At 51.5% G+C, this 20,541-nt stretch overlaps 1 protein-coding gene across 2 annotated transcripts in view; it reads left to right on the top strand.

The window, feature by feature from the left end:
* Window positions 1-761: 761 nt before the first annotated feature.
* Window positions 762-20,541, top strand: part of Sin3a (SIN3 transcription regulator family member A) — a 49,962-nt gene continuing 30,182 nt past the window's right edge. The window contains exons 1-3 of one of the 2 annotated variants that reach the window (XM_042668835.1): window positions 762-770; window positions 14,141-14,361; window positions 16,970-17,146. In XM_042668835.1, the coding sequence (XP_042524769.1) occupies window positions 14,173-14,361; window positions 16,970-17,146 (366 nt within the window). In that variant the 5' untranslated portion in view covers window positions 762-770; window positions 14,141-14,172. Of the gene's footprint in view, window positions 771-4,712; window positions 4,988-14,140; window positions 14,362-16,969; window positions 17,147-20,541 lie in introns of those variants that run through there. The other variant, XM_042668834.1, reaches the window with a different exon arrangement.

Below are 20,541 nucleotides of genomic sequence, written 5' to 3'. Positions count from 1 at the left end.
TACCACTTGAGCCACAACCCCACTTATGGCTTTGTTTTGTCTTCTGGTTAAAATCGAAGTTAAGGGACTCCTGGACTTTCTTGGAAGCCAGGGTTGGCTTTGAACTAGGACCCTCAGATCTCATCCTCCTGAGTAGCTAGGATGACGTGTGAGCCACCAGTGTCTGGCTTGCCCTTCTGTTTTTCTGCCCGACATGGATCGTGCAGACCCCCTCTGGACGACCACCTCCTCCTCGGCTTCCCTGGGCTAGAAGGAAGCTCCCTCTTCGCAGCGTCGATTGCTGTTGATTTTCATATTCACCGTTCCCGCCTGACTCCCGAAGCGTCGGTCTGTCCACAGCAGGTACCGGGCGGTGCAGGAGCTGCCCGGGGCTCAGAGGCTCCGCTTGCATCGCTGGATTTCCAGGCCCCTAACCAACGACGCGGGCCGACGCGGTTAGGTCCACCCTGCATCCCGGCGAGTCGGATTTTCCGTAGCCCGGCTGGGACCTCCTCGACGTCCCTCCTGCCTGCCCGTCTTCCCGCCCGGGGGCCGGGCCGGGCGCGGGGCGGGCGCGCGGGCGCCGGCGGGGCCTGGCCACGCAGGGCGGGCGCCTCCCACCCGTCTCCGGTTCGATTTATTTATTTATAATTTTTTGGAGGGAGGGGGCGTTCAATGAAGGGAAGAGGCGGGGCGGCGGGCGGGGCCTGGGCGCTGACGTCAGCGCCGCGGGACCAATGGCAGGCGGGGGGCGTTCCTCCCCATTCAGGACTCCTCGCCTGGCTCGGAAGGTATGTTAAACAGCTGCTTTTAATTTGCTTCCCCCCCCCGAATCTCGGGCATTTTGGGGGGCTAGTTGGCTGGGCCCCCGCTTTGGCTAGCCCGAAGCGGTGTGGGCGCCGTGGGTCTCCAGACCCGGCTAGGGGGAGGCGCGGAGTCCCGCGGCCGAGGTAGGCGAGGGGCAGGCCAGGAAGGAGAGCGCTTGGCGCCGCCTGCTCGCCCGTGTGTTTCCCAGCCGGGCAGGAGCCGCGGGGAGGGGGCGGCCCGGCCGGGGGTCGCCCCCTGCGCCCGCCGCACCCTCGAGCGTCTCTCCCCGAGCCGGGTGTGCGGAGGGGGGCGTCGGTAAGGCTTTGGGGGTGCGCTGGGCAGCGAGCCGACTGGAGACCGCTCCCGTTTATGCCTTTTTCTTTTTCTTTTTTTAAAGAAAAATACCGTGGAGAGAATGGGGTGGGGATTCCGTACCCCGACTGGAAGCCGGCCCTGGCTGGACTGCGGCGGCGCGCGGGCTTGGCTGGGGGCCCCGGCCCGCGCCGGGAGGGCTGGGCCCTCGGTGTCCCGACTTGGTGGAGATGCGGAGTTCGGAGCCAGCCCGCGAGCCGCCGCCGGGGCGCTCCGCTAACCACGCGGGGCGGCGGGGGCCGGTGCCCTGAGGGTTTTGTTTCTGCCGGCAAACTTGGAGGGGGCAGTGGGCGCCCCGGGGAGGAGGCGCGGGCGCCGGAGGCCCGCGGTTGTTAAGGACTCTGGGGGCGGGGGCAACGCCGGGCGGGCGGGCGGGAGGGACCCGGAGGCGGGAGAAGGAGCGAGCGCCCTTGTGCCTCGCCCCCCGCGCCGCTCGGGGCTCCCGGAACTCCCGGGCTGTAATCGCGCCGCTACGATTCGCCGCCCGCCCGCGCTCGGGCGGGGAGCCCCCCCCAGCCGGCAGTACCGAAAACCTCCAGGAACTCGGCCGACGCGACTCGCGGCCCCAGCTGATCCCTTTGCAAATATGGTGCTGCCTCCTTCCCCGCCCACCGCGCGGCGGCCGCGTCGGCGCCGGCTTCCCCCTCCCCGGGCCGTGCGGCGGTCGGGGCTTCCTCTTCCCGTGAGGGGCCGCTGCGGGCCCTGGGGCGGCGGGGGGGGTGGGGGGTGGGCGTGTGTGCACGCCCACGGGGGCGGGGGCCGGCCCGAACCGAGGCAGTGAAGGTCGGAAACTGGGGAAACAGTCCCCGGGCTCGGGAGAAGGAAATGCATTAGTGGGCGGGGAGGGGCGCGCCTGTCAGCTGGGATGGCGGCCGCGGGCAGGGGTGCGGCGCGGCGGAGTCCCGCCGCACGGCGCGGGGAGCCGGTCCCCGGAACGCGGGCTGCCCCCGCCGTCACTCTGCGGCCCAGACTGTTTACTATCTCCTCGGCTTGGGCTTGTGCAATCGGCCTGGAGGGGGCCCGAGGGGCGGGGCCGCTTCCTCCCTTCCACCCACCTCGGGCTCCCCCGAAGGCTCCGCCTCCTCTTGTCTTCCATTGGCTGGGCGAGCCTCCCTTTTCCCCTTCCCCCGTACGGATTGGGCGGGATTCCCCAGTGCTCCGCCTATCGGGAGGTCGGGCTGGAGTTTAAGTTGCTAGGATTTCCCCCCCCCTTGAGGGCGGAGGGAGGATTCCTGGGCCTTTCGGAAGACGTGCGGCCACGCCCCCACGTCTGATTGGCGGAATGAGTAAGGCCCGCCTCCTCCGTCCGGGGCCAGCGGGGCGGGGGAAGTCCTCCCCTCCCCGCCCCCTCCTGCCGCGGCTCGGGAGCGCGCCCGGCACATGTGTGAGGTCCACCCGGCCGCTCCGCGCTGCCCTCCCGCCCGGAAGTCCCGGGCTCGGCGCCCTTGGAGAAGGGGGCGGGGAGGCACACAAAGATTGTGGCCGGGCTGGAGGTCGGGCGGCCCTCGGGTGAGCCCTGGGGGTCGGGATCGAGCGGGTTTGGGATCTTCTGTCTGCCTTGGTCCCCCCAAGTCTGAAGTTCTGGTCCCAGGCATGGCCGTTTCCGCTGCGGTCCTTGACTTCCTCGAGCCTCATTAACCTGCAGAATCCGGCGCCGGCCGCGTCTCCTGCCCCAGACCGGGCAGGTGCCCTCCTCCATGGGCGCCATTTAGAACTTGCCGCGTCCCCAAAGATCTGGGGTCGCCAGGAGGGCCGCCTTGGCCTGGAGGGAGGGTCCGAGGTGTGTGCCCGACCCGAGTTAAAGGCGGCTTTCGGACCGTTCTGCTGGAGTGCCGCCTGCTCGACACCTCGGAGCGGTTTGGCTTGGGGGTTTGACTTATTTTTAGAGCTCCATCCTGGGGCAGGGCTTGGCACAATTACCCGGGAGTTTATACCCACCTGTTGCCAGCACTCGTTCCTGCCGGGCCCCGCAGGATTGCGGAAGGAGGACAACCTTGGACCGAGGGATCGGCTCCCCGGGCCGCCCAGTCTCTTTGCTTGTGAGCGGGAAGACTTAGTCCCGCCCCCCTGTCCTGGCGCCGAGCAGCGTCGGTCTCCCACCCCCAAAGCCTGGCCAGCACCGGGTCCACACCCTGTTTGGTGAATTAATCAAAGCAACTAGGAAACATCGCCAGGACTTATATTCGTATTGCAGACGTTTTTACATACTCGGAGGGCCTGGGGTCTGCCATTAACACACTTGGGCCGGCAACAGTCCTTCCCCCCCCCAACCCCCGCCTTTTTTGTGGATCTGTTAAGTATCCCCGTCTGGCCTCCATTCTGGGCTCAAGCGATCTGCTGCCTTCTCCTCCCGAGTAGTTGAGATTACTGGCGCGTTCTTAAGTTGTTTTTTTTTTTTTTTTTTACTCTCCCTCCCCCCCGCCCCAAGTCTGGAATTTCCATCCTTGTTCTGCGTGTTGAGGGTATCCCCAAGGTTCATTTATACCGGGGTCTGCCTTGATCTTTTCCCACTGTATCTTGGTTCCCCCAGCCCGGGGTTGTCCCCAAGATCTACGGGGGACTTCACGTATGCACTTCGCTTCCCGCTCCGCCTTCCGGAGGCTTGCCAGGGCGGTGGCCTTCGGGGCCGCCCTTTGGGCTATCTCCGCCCTTTTAGGCTTGCAGGTTCAGGTTCAGCGAGAGAGTCTAGAGTTAGGACAGTGTGGCCACCCTTGAAGGCGGACTCACAGCCCCTCGAGGTGTGGAGCTGCGATTTGAGCTTCGGATCTCTATTCTGTACTGCACTTGGTGATCTGGGCGGCCGGCCGGCTTTCCCGGCGGTGTGAAAACCACAGGGAACGATGGGGTCCTCTTGCATGGTTTTGGCGGGGTGGAAGCGCTGCCCGGGGCTCAGGGCTGGGCTGTGGCCCGGGACCTTGGAACGCCGCGCTCGTCTCTAGTGTAAACATTCCACAAAAGGACTACCGAGGTTCAGCCTCCCCGCGCAGGGTGGACTCGGCGCCTTCCCGGACGGGCATCGCGTCCAATGGAGGCTCCAACCGGCGCCGGGAGACCCAATCCCCCCGCCGGGGGCGGGGCCTGGCCCGACAGTGCAGTAGGAGGAGCCAGCCTCACTTACGGACATTTTACCCCACATCGGTTACTTACCTTCCTGGGGCCGTGAAAGAGCCCGAGGTAGTCTTCCAATGCGACGGCCGGCGGAGGCGGGAGCCCATTTGTTAGGCCTGTGGTTGAGTCGCTGTGGGGCGGGACTTGTGGCGTCCTCCAATGAGGTGTCAAGAACTTCCTTCCCTCCTCCAATAGTGTCACGGCTTGGGGGTGGGATTCAGCAATCCGTCTCCAATAGGCGGGGTTGAGTTAGGGACGCTCCCCGCCAATAGGGGCGTGGAGAAGGTGAGCGGCTCCCCCTCCCCTCTCGCCGGGGGAAGGGGCGGGAAGTCTGCAGGCGGGGCGCAGTGATTGGCTCAGTGTGTGACGGGCGGGTAGTCTGTCCAGTGGCGGAGCTAGGTTGAGCCTTCCCCCAGCGGGGCGGGCCGGGGAGTGGGCGGGATTTCCCGGGTAACAGAGAAGCGGCCGCGGCAGTAGAGGCGGCGGAGACGGTTTCTCCATCTTCCCCCCCTCCCCTTCCCCCTCGGAGTTTCCCTCCCTCCCTCCCTTCCTCCCTCCCTGTGTCGGCACCGGGGCCTGAGAGTGCTCGGGGAGTGCAGAGGAGGTTGCCAGTTCGCCCCGGTGGGCCTGTGCCCCGCGCCGTTCTCCAGGGCCTCCCCGCCGAGTGCGAGGCTCACGCCGAACGGGACCCGCAGTGCCGAGCGGCTGAAGGAGCTTCGCGGTGAGCGCATGCCGGGTCGAGCTGCGGGCAGGGGTCGGGGTGGCGGGTCGCGCGGGACTCGAGGGCGTGTATTTTTAGGGGGGGCTGACCTCCTCGGCTTCCCGTAGAGCGGACGGGCGGGAGGTGTGTGGCGGTGTGAGGGGCGCGGAGGGCGGAGCGGGGCCGCCCTCCGTGCGGGAGGGGGAGGCGAGCGTAGTCCCGGTGCGCGCGGAGGGGCGGGCTCTCGCCCCGCCGCCCAGGGGCGGGGCCGGCGCGCGTGCGGTGGTGGCGAAGGGGGCGGGGCGGCCGAAGCGCCGAGCGTCGCGGACCCCCCCTTCGGGCCCCCCCGGGGGCGGAGCCTCGGGCCCCGGCGGCCTGGCCCCGCCCCGCCGCGCGCGGGCTCCACGCCGCCGGCCGGCCCCGCGCCGCCGGCCCGCGGGGATGGGCCCGGGCGCGGGTCTCCCGCGCGTGGCTCCCGGGCGCGGCCGGTGGGCGGGCGGGGGGCTGGGGAGGCGGTGTGGAGCCCGCGTTCCTCCTCGGGCGCGACTGGCCCGAATGGCCGTCCGGAATGGCGAGGCCACGCCCCTGCGCGCCGGGGGCCGGGGGCGGTGCGGGGAAAGCCCTCTGTCCCGGTCCGGCTCGGGCGTCGGCGCCCCGCGCGGCGCGGGCGGCCTCCCGGTGGGTTCACCTGGGCCGGGGTCTCGGGGCGGAAGCGGGCGGGAATCCCGACCCCGGAGTTTGTAGAAGGAGCCTCCGGTCCTGTGGGGTCGGGGCGTCCGAGGCGCATCAAAGACTCGAGCCCCCCTCCAGAGGAGCGGGAAGCCGCGGGAAGGCTGAGGTTTGTCCCGGAAGGGTTCTCCACGGACACGGATTCTTTACGTTGCATTTGTGTAGTCAGGTGGTCGGGACGGAGCCCGGAGCAGCGCCCTCGCCCCCACCCCCGCGCGGAGGGCACTTACCGCCCCAGCCGCCTCTGAATGAAGCAGCCGGGTTCGTCAGCACTTGGCACGTTCTGAAATCTTCCACTGAGCCTTTCACGCCGACTTGGCATCTTGCTGTCAGAAGCGACCGGCATCTTTCGTGAGAAAGCGAGCGTTTAATGCGTGACGCTGAGCGTCCGGGGTATTTACGCGCGGGTCCTCTGAGTGAGCCTGAGGTTAGGTACACTCGGGTTGAGGTCTAGATTTGTCCTTTGCCCAGGAGGAGCTGAAAGCGCGGTGCCCTGTGCTGTACTTCTCACGGGAACTGGGTCAGTCGCCCGTTCTCTGCAGCCACAGTAGTAGCAGGTCCGTGGCTCGGTAACGGCATCGGTGTGCAGGCAGGAAGCCTGGGCGTTCTTCCTGGTGCTGTACGTTGGGGCTGCAGTGGAGAATGACTTGGTATTGAGGACAGTTTAGCCAATCGAGTTGTTTCCAGTGCTTTGGAAAATACATAAGAATGAATGTATGCTTTTGCAGAATACATTGTCTAGTGTGCAAAGGTCACATACACTACCTGAGCTTTAAGCCTTAAAGTAAGAGCCTTATAATAGATGAGAATTTTTGTGAGTCTTTTAACTCTTCAGCATTAAGTACATTAGGTACATTGACATTAAACAATTGAGAAGGTTTACATAGTTCACCTGAAGAGACATATTTCTTTAAGGAAAGAAGTAGGAAGTAGTTTCACAATAATCCTGGCAAAGCACGTTTTTCTGTTTACATCTTCAGTGCAAACAAACAATTTAGCAGAGAGCCTTGAAGGTCCAGACTCTAGTACATGTGTATTCTAGTACCTAGAATTGGAAGGTTATGTACATGACATTTCAGTATCCTAATGCAGGCTTTCCAGTTCTTCTGGATATTCCCCCAGCCAAGAACTTGGAAAGCTTTTCTTTCTACATGTTCTTTTTTTTTTTTTTTTTTTGTCCGTGGTGGGGCCTGAACTCTGGGCCTGGGCGCTGTCCCTCAGCTCTTCAGCTCAAGGCGAGCACTCTACCACTTGAGCCACAGTGCCACTTCCAGCTTTTTCTGCTTATGTGGTGTTGAGGAATCGAACCCAGGGTCTCATGCATGCAAGGCAAGCACCCTACCACTGAGCCACCTTTCTAGCCCCTTTCTACATGTTCTTGAAAGAGAATAAACATATATTTTCAAACTATAACCTCTTCCCTCTTCAACAGCAATATGGGCTTACGTTTGTTGTGCCCTCACTGTGTCCAAGGTGTAGTGTTGGGCACTGCCCATTTATGAACACATTCCATTGTCACAGCAGCTCTGGATGGTGAGTGCAATGAAACGCATGCCTTAAAGGTGAAGAAACAAGCCGGACACCTGTGGCTCTCGGCTGTAATGCTAGCTACTCAGGAGGCTGAGATCTGAGGATCAGGGTTCAAAGCTAGCCCAGGCAGAAAAGTCCGTGAGACTCTTATCTCCAATTAGCTACCAGAAAACCGGAAGTGGCACTGTGGTTCAAGTGGTAGAGCGCTTGCCTTGAGCTGAAGAGCTGAGGGACAGCGCCCAGGCCCAGAGTTCAAGCCCCATGACTGACCAAAAAAAAAGGTGAAGAAACACTGTCACAGAGACATTCATGTGGCCCAGCCAGGGTCTGAACCTAGGCAGTCTGGCTCTGGAATTTCTTATATTTTAGCCATCTCTGGTTTAAGGATAGGCTGCAAAGAAGCAGCATTCTGTTTTAAAATGTTTTAATTGTGGTAAAATTCATGTAACACAATTTATCATTCTCTTTTTTCTTTTTTTTTTTCTTTGTGGGTCATGGGGCTTGAACTCTGGGAGCCTGGGCATGGATCCTGAGCTCTTCAGCTCAAGGTGAGCACTCTACCACTTGGACCACAGTGCCACTTCTGATCTTCTGGTGGTCTCACAGACTTTCCTGCTGGGGCTGGATTTGAGCTGCGATCCTCAGATCTCAGGCTCCTGAGTAGCTAGGATTACACGCAGGAGCCACCAGTGCCTAGCTCCGTTCTGCTCATTTTTAATTGTATATTAACATTATCCATCTTTAGAACTTTTTTTGACTTTCCTAGCTTTGCATTTGTTAATCAGGAAATGTCCCCTTCCACTTGTCACCAGCTTTATTCTACTTTGTGTCTATGGATTTCTCTGTTATGATCCTTAGATGAGTACCTCATCTAAGTAGATCATACATTCTCTGTCCTTTGTCACTAGCTTATTTCCCTTAGCTTATATTGCTAAGGTTTATCCACATTGCATTCTGTGGGAAGATACCTCTCTTTTAAGGTGAAATAATACTCCATTATGCATATGTGTGTATGTACCTGTATGTCAGTGGACACAGGGTTTTCCCACCTTTTGGCTATTATGGATAATTCTGTCATGAGTGTGTGTGTGGTGTGTGTGTGTGTGTGTGTGTGTGTGTGTGTGTGTGTGTGTGTGTGTGTGTGTGTGTGTGTAAATACTGCTGAACTTTTTAGTTCTTTTTTGTATATATCCAAAGATGGAATTGCTAGATCATGATTAATTCTACATTTAATTACTAGGAGCAATCCTCAGTGAGTTTTGAAAGCAGCTTTGAGGGATAGGCTTTGAGGGATTCCTAGGCTTATAAAGGAAGAGCCTTTGTCCCCAGGAAGCCACCATTCTTATGAGGAAAGGCAAGCAGACTGGGGGGAAGAGTGGGGGGGTAACAAGAATCAAGTTCCCCAGGTCCTTAGGAGTAGAGGCTACCTTGCAGGTCGGGAGGGACTGGTGTGAAATGCCAGGGCCTGGTGAATGAGTTGTGCAGTATCCCCCAACATCTCACTTGAAAAGGGGGGGGTCCATGTGGACATTGAGTTCTCTTCCAGCATTTGTCCATGTTGCTTGCTTCAGTTTCAAGTACTTCAGAGGTATTTAGGAATCGCAGTGAATAACTTATTGACTTCCTATGTATGTTATACTGTTTTCCTGTTGAACTCGAACTCAGGGCCTTGCACTCACAGCTGGCTTGGCTGGCACTACCACTGGAGCCACCCCTCCAGCTTTGCTTTTTGCTGCTGATTTTGGAGATGAAGTCTGAAAGACTTTTCTGTCGATTTTTGAATCACAATACTTTCAGTCAGTAGCTAGGATTACTGGGATAAGCCACCAGCTCCGGCTTCATTACCATTTCTATAGCGCCTGCTCTCTTGTACGTCTGTTCCTCGATCCCTCGGTCAGCTGTAAGTCTGAACTGTTTTTTTTTGTGGGGTTTTTTTATGTATTTCCTGGTAAGTTGCAGACATTGGTGTACTTTCACGGAAGAATGTATGAAATGCATATGTCTTGTACATGGGATGAATGCATGTTGTGTGCACATACATGATATCACACGGTGTATACATTCTATAGCTTTCTCTTTTCATGTCTTTAATTGTAACCAAACCTTGATTTTTGTAATTGTGTAGTTTTTCATAACATGTGTCAGTTCATTTAGCTACTAATGGACACTTAGAATGTCATTCTTGCTGCAGTAGATACACTTGGCAGACATATAATATAGAGACCTTAATACTGGAAATGAGTACATTTGAAGTTTTAAAGATGCCTATAAGTTGCTGACCAGATAGACTGTACCAATTAATTTCTACCACATGGTTTTTACCCATCCTGACCAACATAACTTTTAGTCTTTTTAATAATTGTTTTATTGTTACTATAAAGGTGATGTACACTGGGGTTACAGTTACATAAGTCAGGTAAAGAGCAAGTTCCTTTTTGGACAATGTCACCCCTTCCCTCACTCTCCCAATTTTTTCCCTCCCATCCTTACCTACAAATTGTATGGCTCATATTCAATATATTGTCTAGTTAATACCAACTTGTAATTTTTGTCAGTGGCTTTGGGAGATATGTATACTTCTTTGTTTACATTTCTTGGCTGCTCATTTTTAAGTTTTTAGAGGGTGAGGACTGGTGTCCTAAGCTGCCTTCCTGTCTGTTTAGTTGAATGAATGAAAGCTGACAAAACATTCCTCCTTTACTAGATTGGGGCTACAGAAAAGATGAATAGTATAAGTGTGTGATAGGTTAAAGCTGAAGTTGCTCAATCCTTGTGCTTTAAATAAAGGGACTCTTCTTTCATTGGTTATGAGGTGGTTTAAAGTCCATACCCTGGAGGCAGATTTTCAGATTTATATCCCACCTTTGCCTCTATAGCTGTGTAACTGAGCCATTCATTTAATTTTTAGTTTCTTATAGAAAATGGAGGGTATGGCCAGGTGCCAGTGACTCACGCCTGTAATCCTAGCTACTCAGAGGAGGCTGAGATCTGAGGACCATGATTTAAAGCCAGCCCAGGCAGGAAAGCCCATGAGACTCTTATCTCCAATTAGCCACCAGAAAACTGGAAGTGGCTCTGTGGCTCAAGTGGTAGAGCACTCCCATTGAGCTGAAGAGCTGAGGGACAGCGCCCACGCCCAGAGTTCAAGCCCCATGAACAGACCAAAAAAGGAAAAAGAAAATGGAGGATAGGGGCTGGGAAGGTTTTTGGCCCAGTGGTAGAGTGCTTGCAGCCCTGGGTTCGATTCCTCCATACCACATAAACAGAAAAGGCCAGAAGTGGCACTGTGGCTCAAGTGGCAGAGCCCTAGCCTTGAGCTGAAGAGCTCATGGACATTGCCCAGGCCCTCAGTTCAAGCCCCAGGACTGGCAAAGGAAGGAAGGAAAAGAAAAAGAGAGAATAGGGTAGCGCAGGGTATGGCAGTGCATGAGGAGACCCTGTCTCAGGAAAAAAGAAGAGTCGGGCACCCATGGCTCACACCTGTAATCCCAGCTACTCAGAGGCTGAGATCTGAAGATCATGGAATCTAGCTCAGGCTGAAAAGGTCTATGAGATTCTTCTCTCCAGTTAACCAACAAAAAGCCAGAAGTAGAACTGTGACTCAGGTGGTACAGTGCTAGCCAGCCTTGAGTCTAAAAGCTAAGGGAGCTGGGCTCTGGTAGCTAACACCTATCATCTTACCTATCAAGAGGCTGAGATCTGGGGATCATGCTCTAAAGCCAGACTGAGTAGGAAAGTTGAGATTTCCATCTCCAATGAACCACCAGAAAACCAGAAGTGGTGCTCTGGCTCAAAGTGATAGAGTGCTAGCCCTGAGTTCAAACCCCACGACCAACAACAACAACAAAAAGGAGTAAAAAGGTAAGGAGACAGTTCTGAGTTTAAAAAGCCCAGTTTCAGCACACAAAAACACCAAAAATTAAACTCCTAAGCAAAACCACAATTACTTTATAAAGGAAATAATATTTTAGTTGCAAAAAAAAAAAAAAAGAGCATGAAGTCAAAATGATTCCTCTTCCTCCATTTTCCTATAGGCTGGTCCATAGGCCAACATTTATGCATGTGTTTTTTTGTTTTGTTTTGTTTTTTAATATTTTTTGGCCAGTCCTGGGGCTTGAACTCAGGGCCTAGTCATTATCCCTGAGCTGCTTTTGCTCAAGGCTAGCACTCTACTACTTGAGTCATAGTGCCACTTCGGCTTTTTCTGTTTATGTGGTGCTGAGGAATCAAAGTGTGTGAACGTGGGTTGCATGCACCTGCCCCCAATACTAGAGTTAGAGCTCTGGGCCTTGCACTCTTGCTTGGCTTTTTTTCTCAAGGCTGGTGGTACTCTAGTTAATTTTTTTTCATAGTCTTATGTTGTGCTGCTAATATGCATTCGATTTACTGTTTATAAAGTATTGGCTTTTGTTTTTAGAGATTAGTCTTAGAGGTGTTTATAGAGATTAATCTTAAAGGAGTTAAATGTCTAGGTTTTAAACCAATCGAAGCCAAGGCTGAATTGTAGTTTAGGCCATGGATAGAAGCCACAGAGAAGTCTTTAAGACTTTTTAATCTATCCATTTATGAGACTCAGTGCCTCATCCCAAAATAGGTTGAGGTTTAGTGTTCATAGCTAGTTGACAGGTGGCTCTTCAGGTTTCAAATGGCGTGTGTAAATCTGTATTTCCAACCCCTTAATGTGTCTGAAATATTTTGAAATACTAAGCTAAATATTTTGCTTCATACCAGGGAGACACTTAAGATTATTTCCCCTTCAAGCCGGGCGCTGGTGGCTCACGCCTGTAATCCTAGCTACTCAGGAGGCTGAGATCTGAGGATCGCGGTTCAAAGCCAGCCCGGGCAGGAGAGACCGTGAGACTCCTATCTCCAATAAAAAAACCACCAGAAAACCGGAAGTGGCACTGTAGCTCAAGTGGTAGAGCGCTCACCTTGAGCTGAAGAGCTTAGGGACAGCACTCAGGCCCAGAGTTCAAGCCCCACGACCGACAAAAAAAAAAAAAAGATTATTTCCCCTTCAGAAACTGTCAGCAGTAGTTTTCAATTGTAGTTAACTGAGTTCAGCACACACAAACTAGGACAGCAGCCCTTGCAGACCACAGCATATTTGTGGGTTGTGGTTTATAAAATACAAATATATATGTATCTTCATATTAGCTGGACACTGGCAGGTCATACCTGTAATCTTAGCTACTCAGGAGGCTGAGATCTGAGGATTGAAACCAGCCTGGGCAGGAGAGTTGGTGATACTCTTATCTCCAAACAAGCCAGAAGTAGAGCTCAAGTGAAAGAGCTCTAAAGTTAGTGAGAAAGCTCAGGGACAGTGCCCAGCCCAGGCCCTGAGTTCAAGCCCCAGGACCAGTATGCACACACGTGCACATAGGTTAAGTAGCTAGCTTGCAAATGAAAGCATTGTGCTACTGTATCAGTGTCCTTCGAGGGTTTTGAGGTGTGAGGAAAACCTCAAGTCTTGTTTCAGAGTTGAGGACCGGCAGCTGTGGTCGAGCCGAGCAGAGGTGGCTGCTCAGGGTCCTGTGGTGACTGTTGCTTTAAGGGTTGTCATCTCTGAAAACATGGCGAGGCTTGGTTCCTTCTTGTCTTCCGATGGCTGGAACCTTGTGTCTTAATCATGGTGCATCATACACCAGTCATACTGACATTGGGCAAGCTCTGAACACCTCAGCTGCACTACCGGGCAAGCTACTATTAGACTTGTATGTTCTGATGGAAGGAAAATAGCCCCGACAAAAGTGGTGCGAACTGACAAACTCCCCCCTTTTTTGTGTGACACATTTGTCACAACAATAGTTAAAAAATTAGATTCCCAGTGGATGTGGTCTCACAGGCCCAAAATCTTAGCACTCAAGAGGCAGGAGGATTGCAAGTTTAAGATCAGCCTAGGTTACTTAGGGAAAGCCTATATAAACAATATAGTAAGCTGGGTGTTGGTGGCTCCTGCTTGCAATCCTAGCTACTCAGGAGGCTGAGATCTGAGGATTGCAGTTCAAAGCCATCCAAGCCAAGCCGGGCAGGAAAGTTCATGAGACTCTAAGACTCCAATAAACCACCAGAAAACTGGGAGTTGTGCTGTGGCTCAAGTGGAAGAGCACTAGCCTTGAGCTGAAGAGCTGAGGAACAGCACCCAGGCCCAGAGTTCAAGCCCCATGACTGACAAAAAATAATTAATGATGGTGATGATGATGATGATGATCTATGTAACTTGAGGATAGGGATGAGAGAAGAAATCTGTGGGAAAGTGAAGGGAAGGTATGACATTGTCCACAAAAAGAAATGTACCTGGGGCTGGGAAGGTGGCTCAGTGGTAGAGCACTTGCCTTGCATGTCTGAGGCCCTGGGTTCAATTCCCCAGCACCACATAAGCAAAAAGAGCCAGAAGTGGCGCTCTGGCTAAGTGGTAGAGTGCTAGCCTTGAGCTAAAGAGCTGAGGGACAGTGCCCAGGCCCAGAGTTCAGGCCCCATGACCGGACCCCCCCCCCCCCCCCAAAAAAAAAAAAAAAAGAGAAATGTACCTGACTTATGGTAACCCTCTATATAACGCCTTATTAATAACAATAGTTATATTTAAAAATAAATGTAAAAATAAACTTAAAAAACTGAAATACTAGGTTTTGAAGGTTCTTAAGTGAATATTTTTATAGCATGTGAATATGTAATTTTAATATTAGGAATGATAGCATTTGAGTAGAGTAACTGGACATACACACACACGCAGAGCGTGCACATGGCATGCCACACATGGCATGCACATGAATGTGTTGGCACCCAGCAGTCACCCCCATGTGAAGTAGACCCAGTTGGAGGTCGGACTCTTTCTGAACTTAGGCAAGGGGTCCTAAGCCTTCCTCATCTTACTGCAGTGAGAGCTCATTGCTGGGCTGTGTTTGGTTCCTGCAGGTTTGTGGTGCATTCCTGAGCATGAGTGCAGAATGAAGCGACGGTTGGATGACCAGGAGTCACCGGTGTATGCAGCCCAGCAGCGTCGGATCCCTGGCGGCACGGAGGCTTTTCCTCACCAGCACCGGGTGCTGGCCCCCGCCCCTCCTGTCTATGAAGCGGTCTCCGAGGCCATGCAGTCGGCCACAGGGATCCAGTACTCAGTCACACCCAGCTACCAGGTGCGAGGAAAGGACGTGGGCCGTCCCTTTCACTTACATTTTTATTAAGCTGTGCATTTGATATAAAGTTGTACAGGAAATGTGTTAAGTATAAAACAATACACTTGTACAGTATACTTGTGCTGTGTGCTCATTACCACATTAATTTAAGATAAACATCAAGGGGCTGGGAATGTGGCTTTGTGGTAGAGTGCTTGCCTAGCATACGTGAAACCCTGGGTTCAATTCCTCAGAAAATAGAAAAAGCCGGAAGTGGTGCAGTGCTAGCTTTGAGCAAAAGAAGCTCAGGGACAGTGCCTAGGATGGAGCAGGGGCAGAAGGTGAAAAAGATAAGTCCTGGCCTTTGAATTTCACTGTCTTTTCCTGCTTCCTTCTTTTCTTTCCCTTTGTAGGCATAGCAGCTAATGTGAACTTTTGGTGGTTCATTACCTGTACTTTCTTCAGGTTTTTCCCATTCCATTTTCTCTTTTTCATGTATGGAAACATTTCCCCCCCCCCTTGAGTGTTTCTGGGATTTGAACTCAACCTTGTACTTGCTAGGCAGGTGTCTTAACCATTTGAGTCACAGCCCTTTCCCTTTTGTTTTTATTTATTGAGAAAAAATAACTCACTTGGAGACTCAGTTGCCTCCACCTACATAATAGCAGATATTATAGACATGTGCTGCTTCTCCTCCTCTTCTCCTTCTCCTTCTGCTTCTGCCTTTTTTTTTTTTGATTGGTCATGGGGCTTGAATTCAGGTCCTGTGCACTGTCCCTGTGCTTTTTTGTTCAAGACTACCACTTTGAGCCACAGCTCCACTTCCGGCTTTCTATTGGGTATAGTAGTGATTGTATCTTTTCCACTCTAGTATAAAATATGTAATTATATTCAATGTTTATACCCATTCTATGATGGTACTGTAGGTTTTTGCTCATGCAAAAGAATAGCCGTGAATATTGTTGTGGGGCTTGAACTCTGGGCCTGGGCGCTGTCCCTGAGCTTTTCAGCTCACGGCTAGTGCTCTACCACTTGGGCCACTTCTGGTTTTATGGTGGTTAATTGGAGATAAGGGTCTTATCAAAACTTGCCGGGGCTGGCTTTAAACCTCAGATCCTCAGGTCTCTACCTCCTGAGTAGCTAGGATTACAGGCATGCGGCACCAGAGGCCGTGAATATTCTTTTTTTAATTTTTTGGGTCCGGTCGTGAGGCCTGAACTCTGAGCCTGGGCACTGTCCCTCGGCTCTTCAGTTCAAGGCTAGCACTCTACCGCTTGAGCCACAACTCCACTTCTGACTTTTTTCTTTTTGCTTATGTGGTGCTGAGAATCGAACCCCAGGGCCTCATGCATGCAAGGCAAGCACTATACCACTGAGCCATCTTCCCAGCCCCTGCCGTGAATATTCTTATGCATCTGTAGCTACTCATAGCTACAACTCATGAAAATAAGAGATAAGATCCAACTCCTTATATAGCCAGGCTGGCCTCAAACTTGATCCTCTGCCTGAGCTGGGATTATAGGTATGTGCCACCACACTGTTAGAAACTTTTATAATAAACGGGTGTCATAATTTTATATCTGTAATATCTGATATTAAGAATTATGAGTTTATGTGTTTTTATTTCACTTTTTAACCCCTCCTGGGCTTGAATTCAAGTCAGAGCCTTAGACACTGTCCCTGAATTTCTTTTGCTCAAGGCTAGCACTCTTCTACTTGAGCCACAGTGCCATTTATGACTTTTTCTGTTTATGTGGTACTGAGGAATAGAACCCAGGGCTTCATGCACGCTAGGCAAGCACTCTACCACTAAGCCACATTCCCAGCCCCTTATTTCACTTTTCTAGTAGTAATCCATTTTCCTGGCATTTTATTAAAGTAATGGCCTAGACCTAATGTGTGGCTCAAGTAATGAGAGCATAAGCCGTGAGCAACAGTAATGGCCCATGGCAGATTGACATTGAAGGAATCAGGGGACAGAAGTGTAGTTCGGTCGCAGTACAGCTTGCCTTGCCTGCATAATGCCCTGGGTTTCATCCCCAGCACCACACTAGAAATAAAATCGAAGAAATAAAAAGAAAACTTGTAATTTCACCACAAGCAATTTAGCATTTAAGTTACGTGATTTTTTTATTGTTTATTTATTTGTTGGTCGTGGGGCTTGAACTCTGGGCCTGGGTGCTGTCCCTCAGCTCTTTAGCTCAAGGCTAGTGCTCTACCACTTGAGCTACAATGCCACTTCCAGTTTTCTGAGTCTCACGGGAAGGAAAGCCTGAGCTGGCTTTGAACCATGATCCTCAGATCTCAGCCTCCTGAGTAGCTAGGATTACAGGCTTGAGCCACTGGCACCTGGCAAGTTATGTAATTTTTATAGTGAAAGAAAAGCTCTGTCATGAAGATGGGCTGTTACTTATTTAGCTAATTCTCTTTTCTGGAAAATTTAGGCTTTTTTGTTTTGTGGCAGTACTTAGGCTTGAACTCAGCCCCTACACATGGTCATTAGCTTTGAAAATTTGCATTCCTAATGTATAATTTTCATGCATGCCAGAGACATGCAAGCATGCTTTGTGCATAGGTGCATTTGGGGAAGAGTGCACAAGCCCTGAGAGTTGTCTGTTTTGCCTCCCAGGTTTCAGCTGTGCCCCAGAGCTCTGGCAGTCATGGGCCCGCCATCGCAGCTGTCCACAGCAGCCACCACCACCCGACTGCCGTCCAGCCCCACGGAAGCCAGGTGGTTCAGAGTCACGCCCACCCCGCCCCGCCCGTGGCACCGGTGCAGGGACAGCAGCAGTTTCAGAGACTTAAGGTGGTACTCAGTCCTTCTTTTGTCTGTTTATCTTTAGCAGGAAGTAATCGGCCACAGCCTGTGAGTGATGGAGTCACAACTTTTAATCTCAGGTTGGGTGACAAGAAGCTTGAAAACTTATCTTTATTTCCTATTTTAGCACGGTGCCTGATCCAAAGAAGAATATACTCAAGAATGAATACATGATCCTTAGACCAGAATTGAAAGGCTATTTTCATACAAAATAGACTGTAAAGTTCAGGGCTTAATGCTTTTTTATTTATTTATTTTTATTTATTTTCATTTTTTTGGGTCCGGTCGTGGGGCCTGAACTCTGGGCCTGGGCGCTGTCCCTCAGCTCTTCAGCTCAAGGCTAGCACTCTACCACTTGAGCCACAGCGCCACTTCCGGCTTTTTTCTTTTTGCTTATGTGGTGCTGAGGAATTGAACCCAGGGCCTCATGCATGCAAGGCAAGCGCTTTTAAACTCACAGTTTTAGTGTCATCTAAGGTGGGGTTTTTTTATTTGTTGGTTTTTTGTTTTGTTTTTTGCCAGTCCTGGTGCTTAAGCTGAAGGCCTGAACACTGTCCCTAAGCTTTTTTGCTCAAGAATGGTGCTCTACCACTTGAGCCACAATTCCAGTGTTGGCTTTTTTGGTAACTAATTGGATATGAGTCTCATGGACTTCCCTGTCTGTGCTGGCTTTGAACCATAATCCTCAGATCTCAGCTCTCAGATTTCAGCCTCCTGAGTAGCTGCTATTACAGGCGTGAGCCATGGGCGCCCAACAAGGATTTAATCTTTTTTTCTCCTAAATATGTTTTTTATTGTAAAGATACTATAGAGAGGCGTTACAGTTACATGAGTAAAGTAATGCGTCCATTTCCTATTGAGCATTGTTACATCCTCTGTTTTTCCCCTACCATTCCTTCCCTCAGATTTAATCTTTTTATTCCTACTTCTGAGTAGCTGGCCTTGTTGGCATCTTGAGATCCATCCTTAGTAGACACATGCTGTATTTGAGCCTAACTTTATAATAAAATTTGGCTTGCATCTGTCCGGCTGTGTGCATGCTGTAGTTTCCCTGAGGCAATTCAGAAGTGAGGAGCTAACCTCATCTCTCCTTTTTACTTGAGCATTACTTACGTGACTGTTGCTATCAGTGTCCTAGAGTTCAGTTTTTTCCCTGATCATAAAATTTAGGATCATGTACAAGATATAAATTTAAAGTTTAAAAATGTTAGATCTTGAAAATAGAGCTGGATAGAGTGCTACGCTAGCCTTGAGCACAAAACCTCAGGAACAGGACACAGACCCAGGACTGGCACAAAGAAAAATAGTTGTTAAAATATTAAGTATGCATAGGGAAACATAGTATACAAAGTCTTCGTTACTGAGTACCAACCAGCATTCACTGGGAGTCTTGGCGCTTGTCCCCTGAGAATGGGGAGCTGTCTGCAGTTTGTGGCTTGAGTATTACAAATGAGTCTGCCTCGCTGGGGTATGTAATGTGGATTGAGCTCCATATTCCACACACTGGTGAGGAAGGGCTTTTGAGTGTATAGAGTAACTCTCAGGCAGAGCTGACATTTCTTGTCATGCCTGTAATCCCAGCTACTCAGGAGGCTTAGATCTGAGGACTGTGGTTCAAAGCCAGCTGGGGCAAAAAAATCCATTACTCTTAATCTCCAGTTAACCTCTAGAAAACTGGAAGTAGAGCTGTGGCTTAAAGTGGTAGAGCACTAGCCTTGAGCAAAAGAGTTCCTGAATTCTTGGCCTCATGACGACCACCAACAACAAGGGGGGACTATAAGTATAGACCAAAGTATACACCATTACATCCATCTTGTAACAACGGTGTTCTCAATTCATTAGGCTTGGTTTATCAGAATACTTGAGACTGAGTAATTTATAAATAGCCAACATTTATTTCTCATAGAAATCATGACTTCAGAATCCAAGAGCCATTCACTGTTGGGTGATGGTCAATTCTTTGCCCAAGAGAGTTCCTTTAGCCGGGCGCTGGTGGCTCACGCCTGTAATCCTAGCTACTCAGGAGGCTGAGATCTGAGGATCGCGGTTCAAAGCCAGCCCAGGCAGGAGAGATCGTGAGACTCCTATCTCCAATAACCACCAGAAAACCGGAAGTGGCGCTGTAGCTCAAGTGGTAGAGCGCTCGCCTTGAGCTGAAGAGCTGAGGGGCAGCGCCCAGGCCCAGAGTTCAAGCCCCACGACCGACAAAAAAAAAAAGAGAGAGTTCCTTTAAGCACACCTGTGGTTGAGGTACTTCTGCCCAAGTGCCCTTCTATGTAGCAGAGGTCCCATACTAGTTCCTTCCAGCCCCCTTGAACTGAGATCCTGAGCAGTGCTCATGTCAGCTTTCTGAGCAGCTGGGATTACAGATGTTAGCCACCAGTGCCCAGCCGCTGCTTCTTCAAAAGCTTTACAATCTGAGAGTTCTGTTACTTTGACCAAGTTCCTGTTCTTACCTGAGTTTCCCAGTTATTACCACTGTGATTGGGCAGTTTTTTTCCTCCCTGTGGCCACATTAAGCACGTGGCACTGTTGCTCAGTGGAAGAACACTGGCCTTGAGCACAAAGAGGCTCAGGGACAGCATCTAGGCCATGATTTCCAGCCCCAGCACTGACCAAAAAAAAAAAGCATATGATAAAAATCTTAAAGCTGGGCGCTGGTGGCTCACACCTGTAATCCTAGCTACTCAGGAGGCTGAGATCTGAGGATCACGGTTCAAAGCCAGCCTGGACAGGAAAGTCCGTGAGACTGTTATCTCCAATAAACCATCAGAAAATGAGCTGTAGCTCAAGTGGTAGAGTGCTAGCCTTAAGCTGAAGAGTACAGGGACAGCGCCCAGGCCCAGAGTTCAAGCCCCACGACCAACAACAACAACAACAAAAAATATTAAGATGCAAAGTTTACAAGGCCTTTCAGGATGTAGATCCTTCTTTTCTCATCTCTCTTTTATCTTCCTACCAAATCTTACCTTCCAGCCAAACTAAACGTTCTGGTTTTCTAAGTCCAACCACGTGATACTCTTGCTTGTCTTCACTTTTGCTAGCTTGTGCTCTCCTGTATCTCAGTCAACACATCCCGTCCTAGCTGGTCCACATTCCTGCAGGGACAGTGATGTGTGCAGCCTTGCTCTGAGCCTTCAGTGCTTATCTGCTCACCCCAGTGCGTAGGATCACCAGTGAGAGCCTCAAACTTCTCTAGTGCCTACATTGGGTCTTCTGTGATCTATCTTAATAGATACTTAGATGAATACTTTGACAGTGGCTTCATGTGACTGTTAATCACTGGTTATTCCTTCTAGAACTATCTAAGGCAAAGTGCAGTTTTATGAGTTTATTTTTTTTTAAAGATTTTTGTTGTTATTGTCATCTGTGCTGATTTTTAA

Source organism: Dipodomys spectabilis, unplaced genomic scaffold (genome assembly GCF_019054845.1).
Source record: "Dipodomys spectabilis isolate Male_0828 unplaced genomic scaffold, ASM1905484v1 ptg000478l, whole genome shotgun sequence".
In the NCBI taxonomy this organism is placed as follows: Eukaryota; Metazoa; Chordata; class Mammalia; order Rodentia; family Heteromyidae; genus Dipodomys; species Dipodomys spectabilis.
This window is presented reverse-complemented; position numbering and strand designations above follow the sequence as displayed.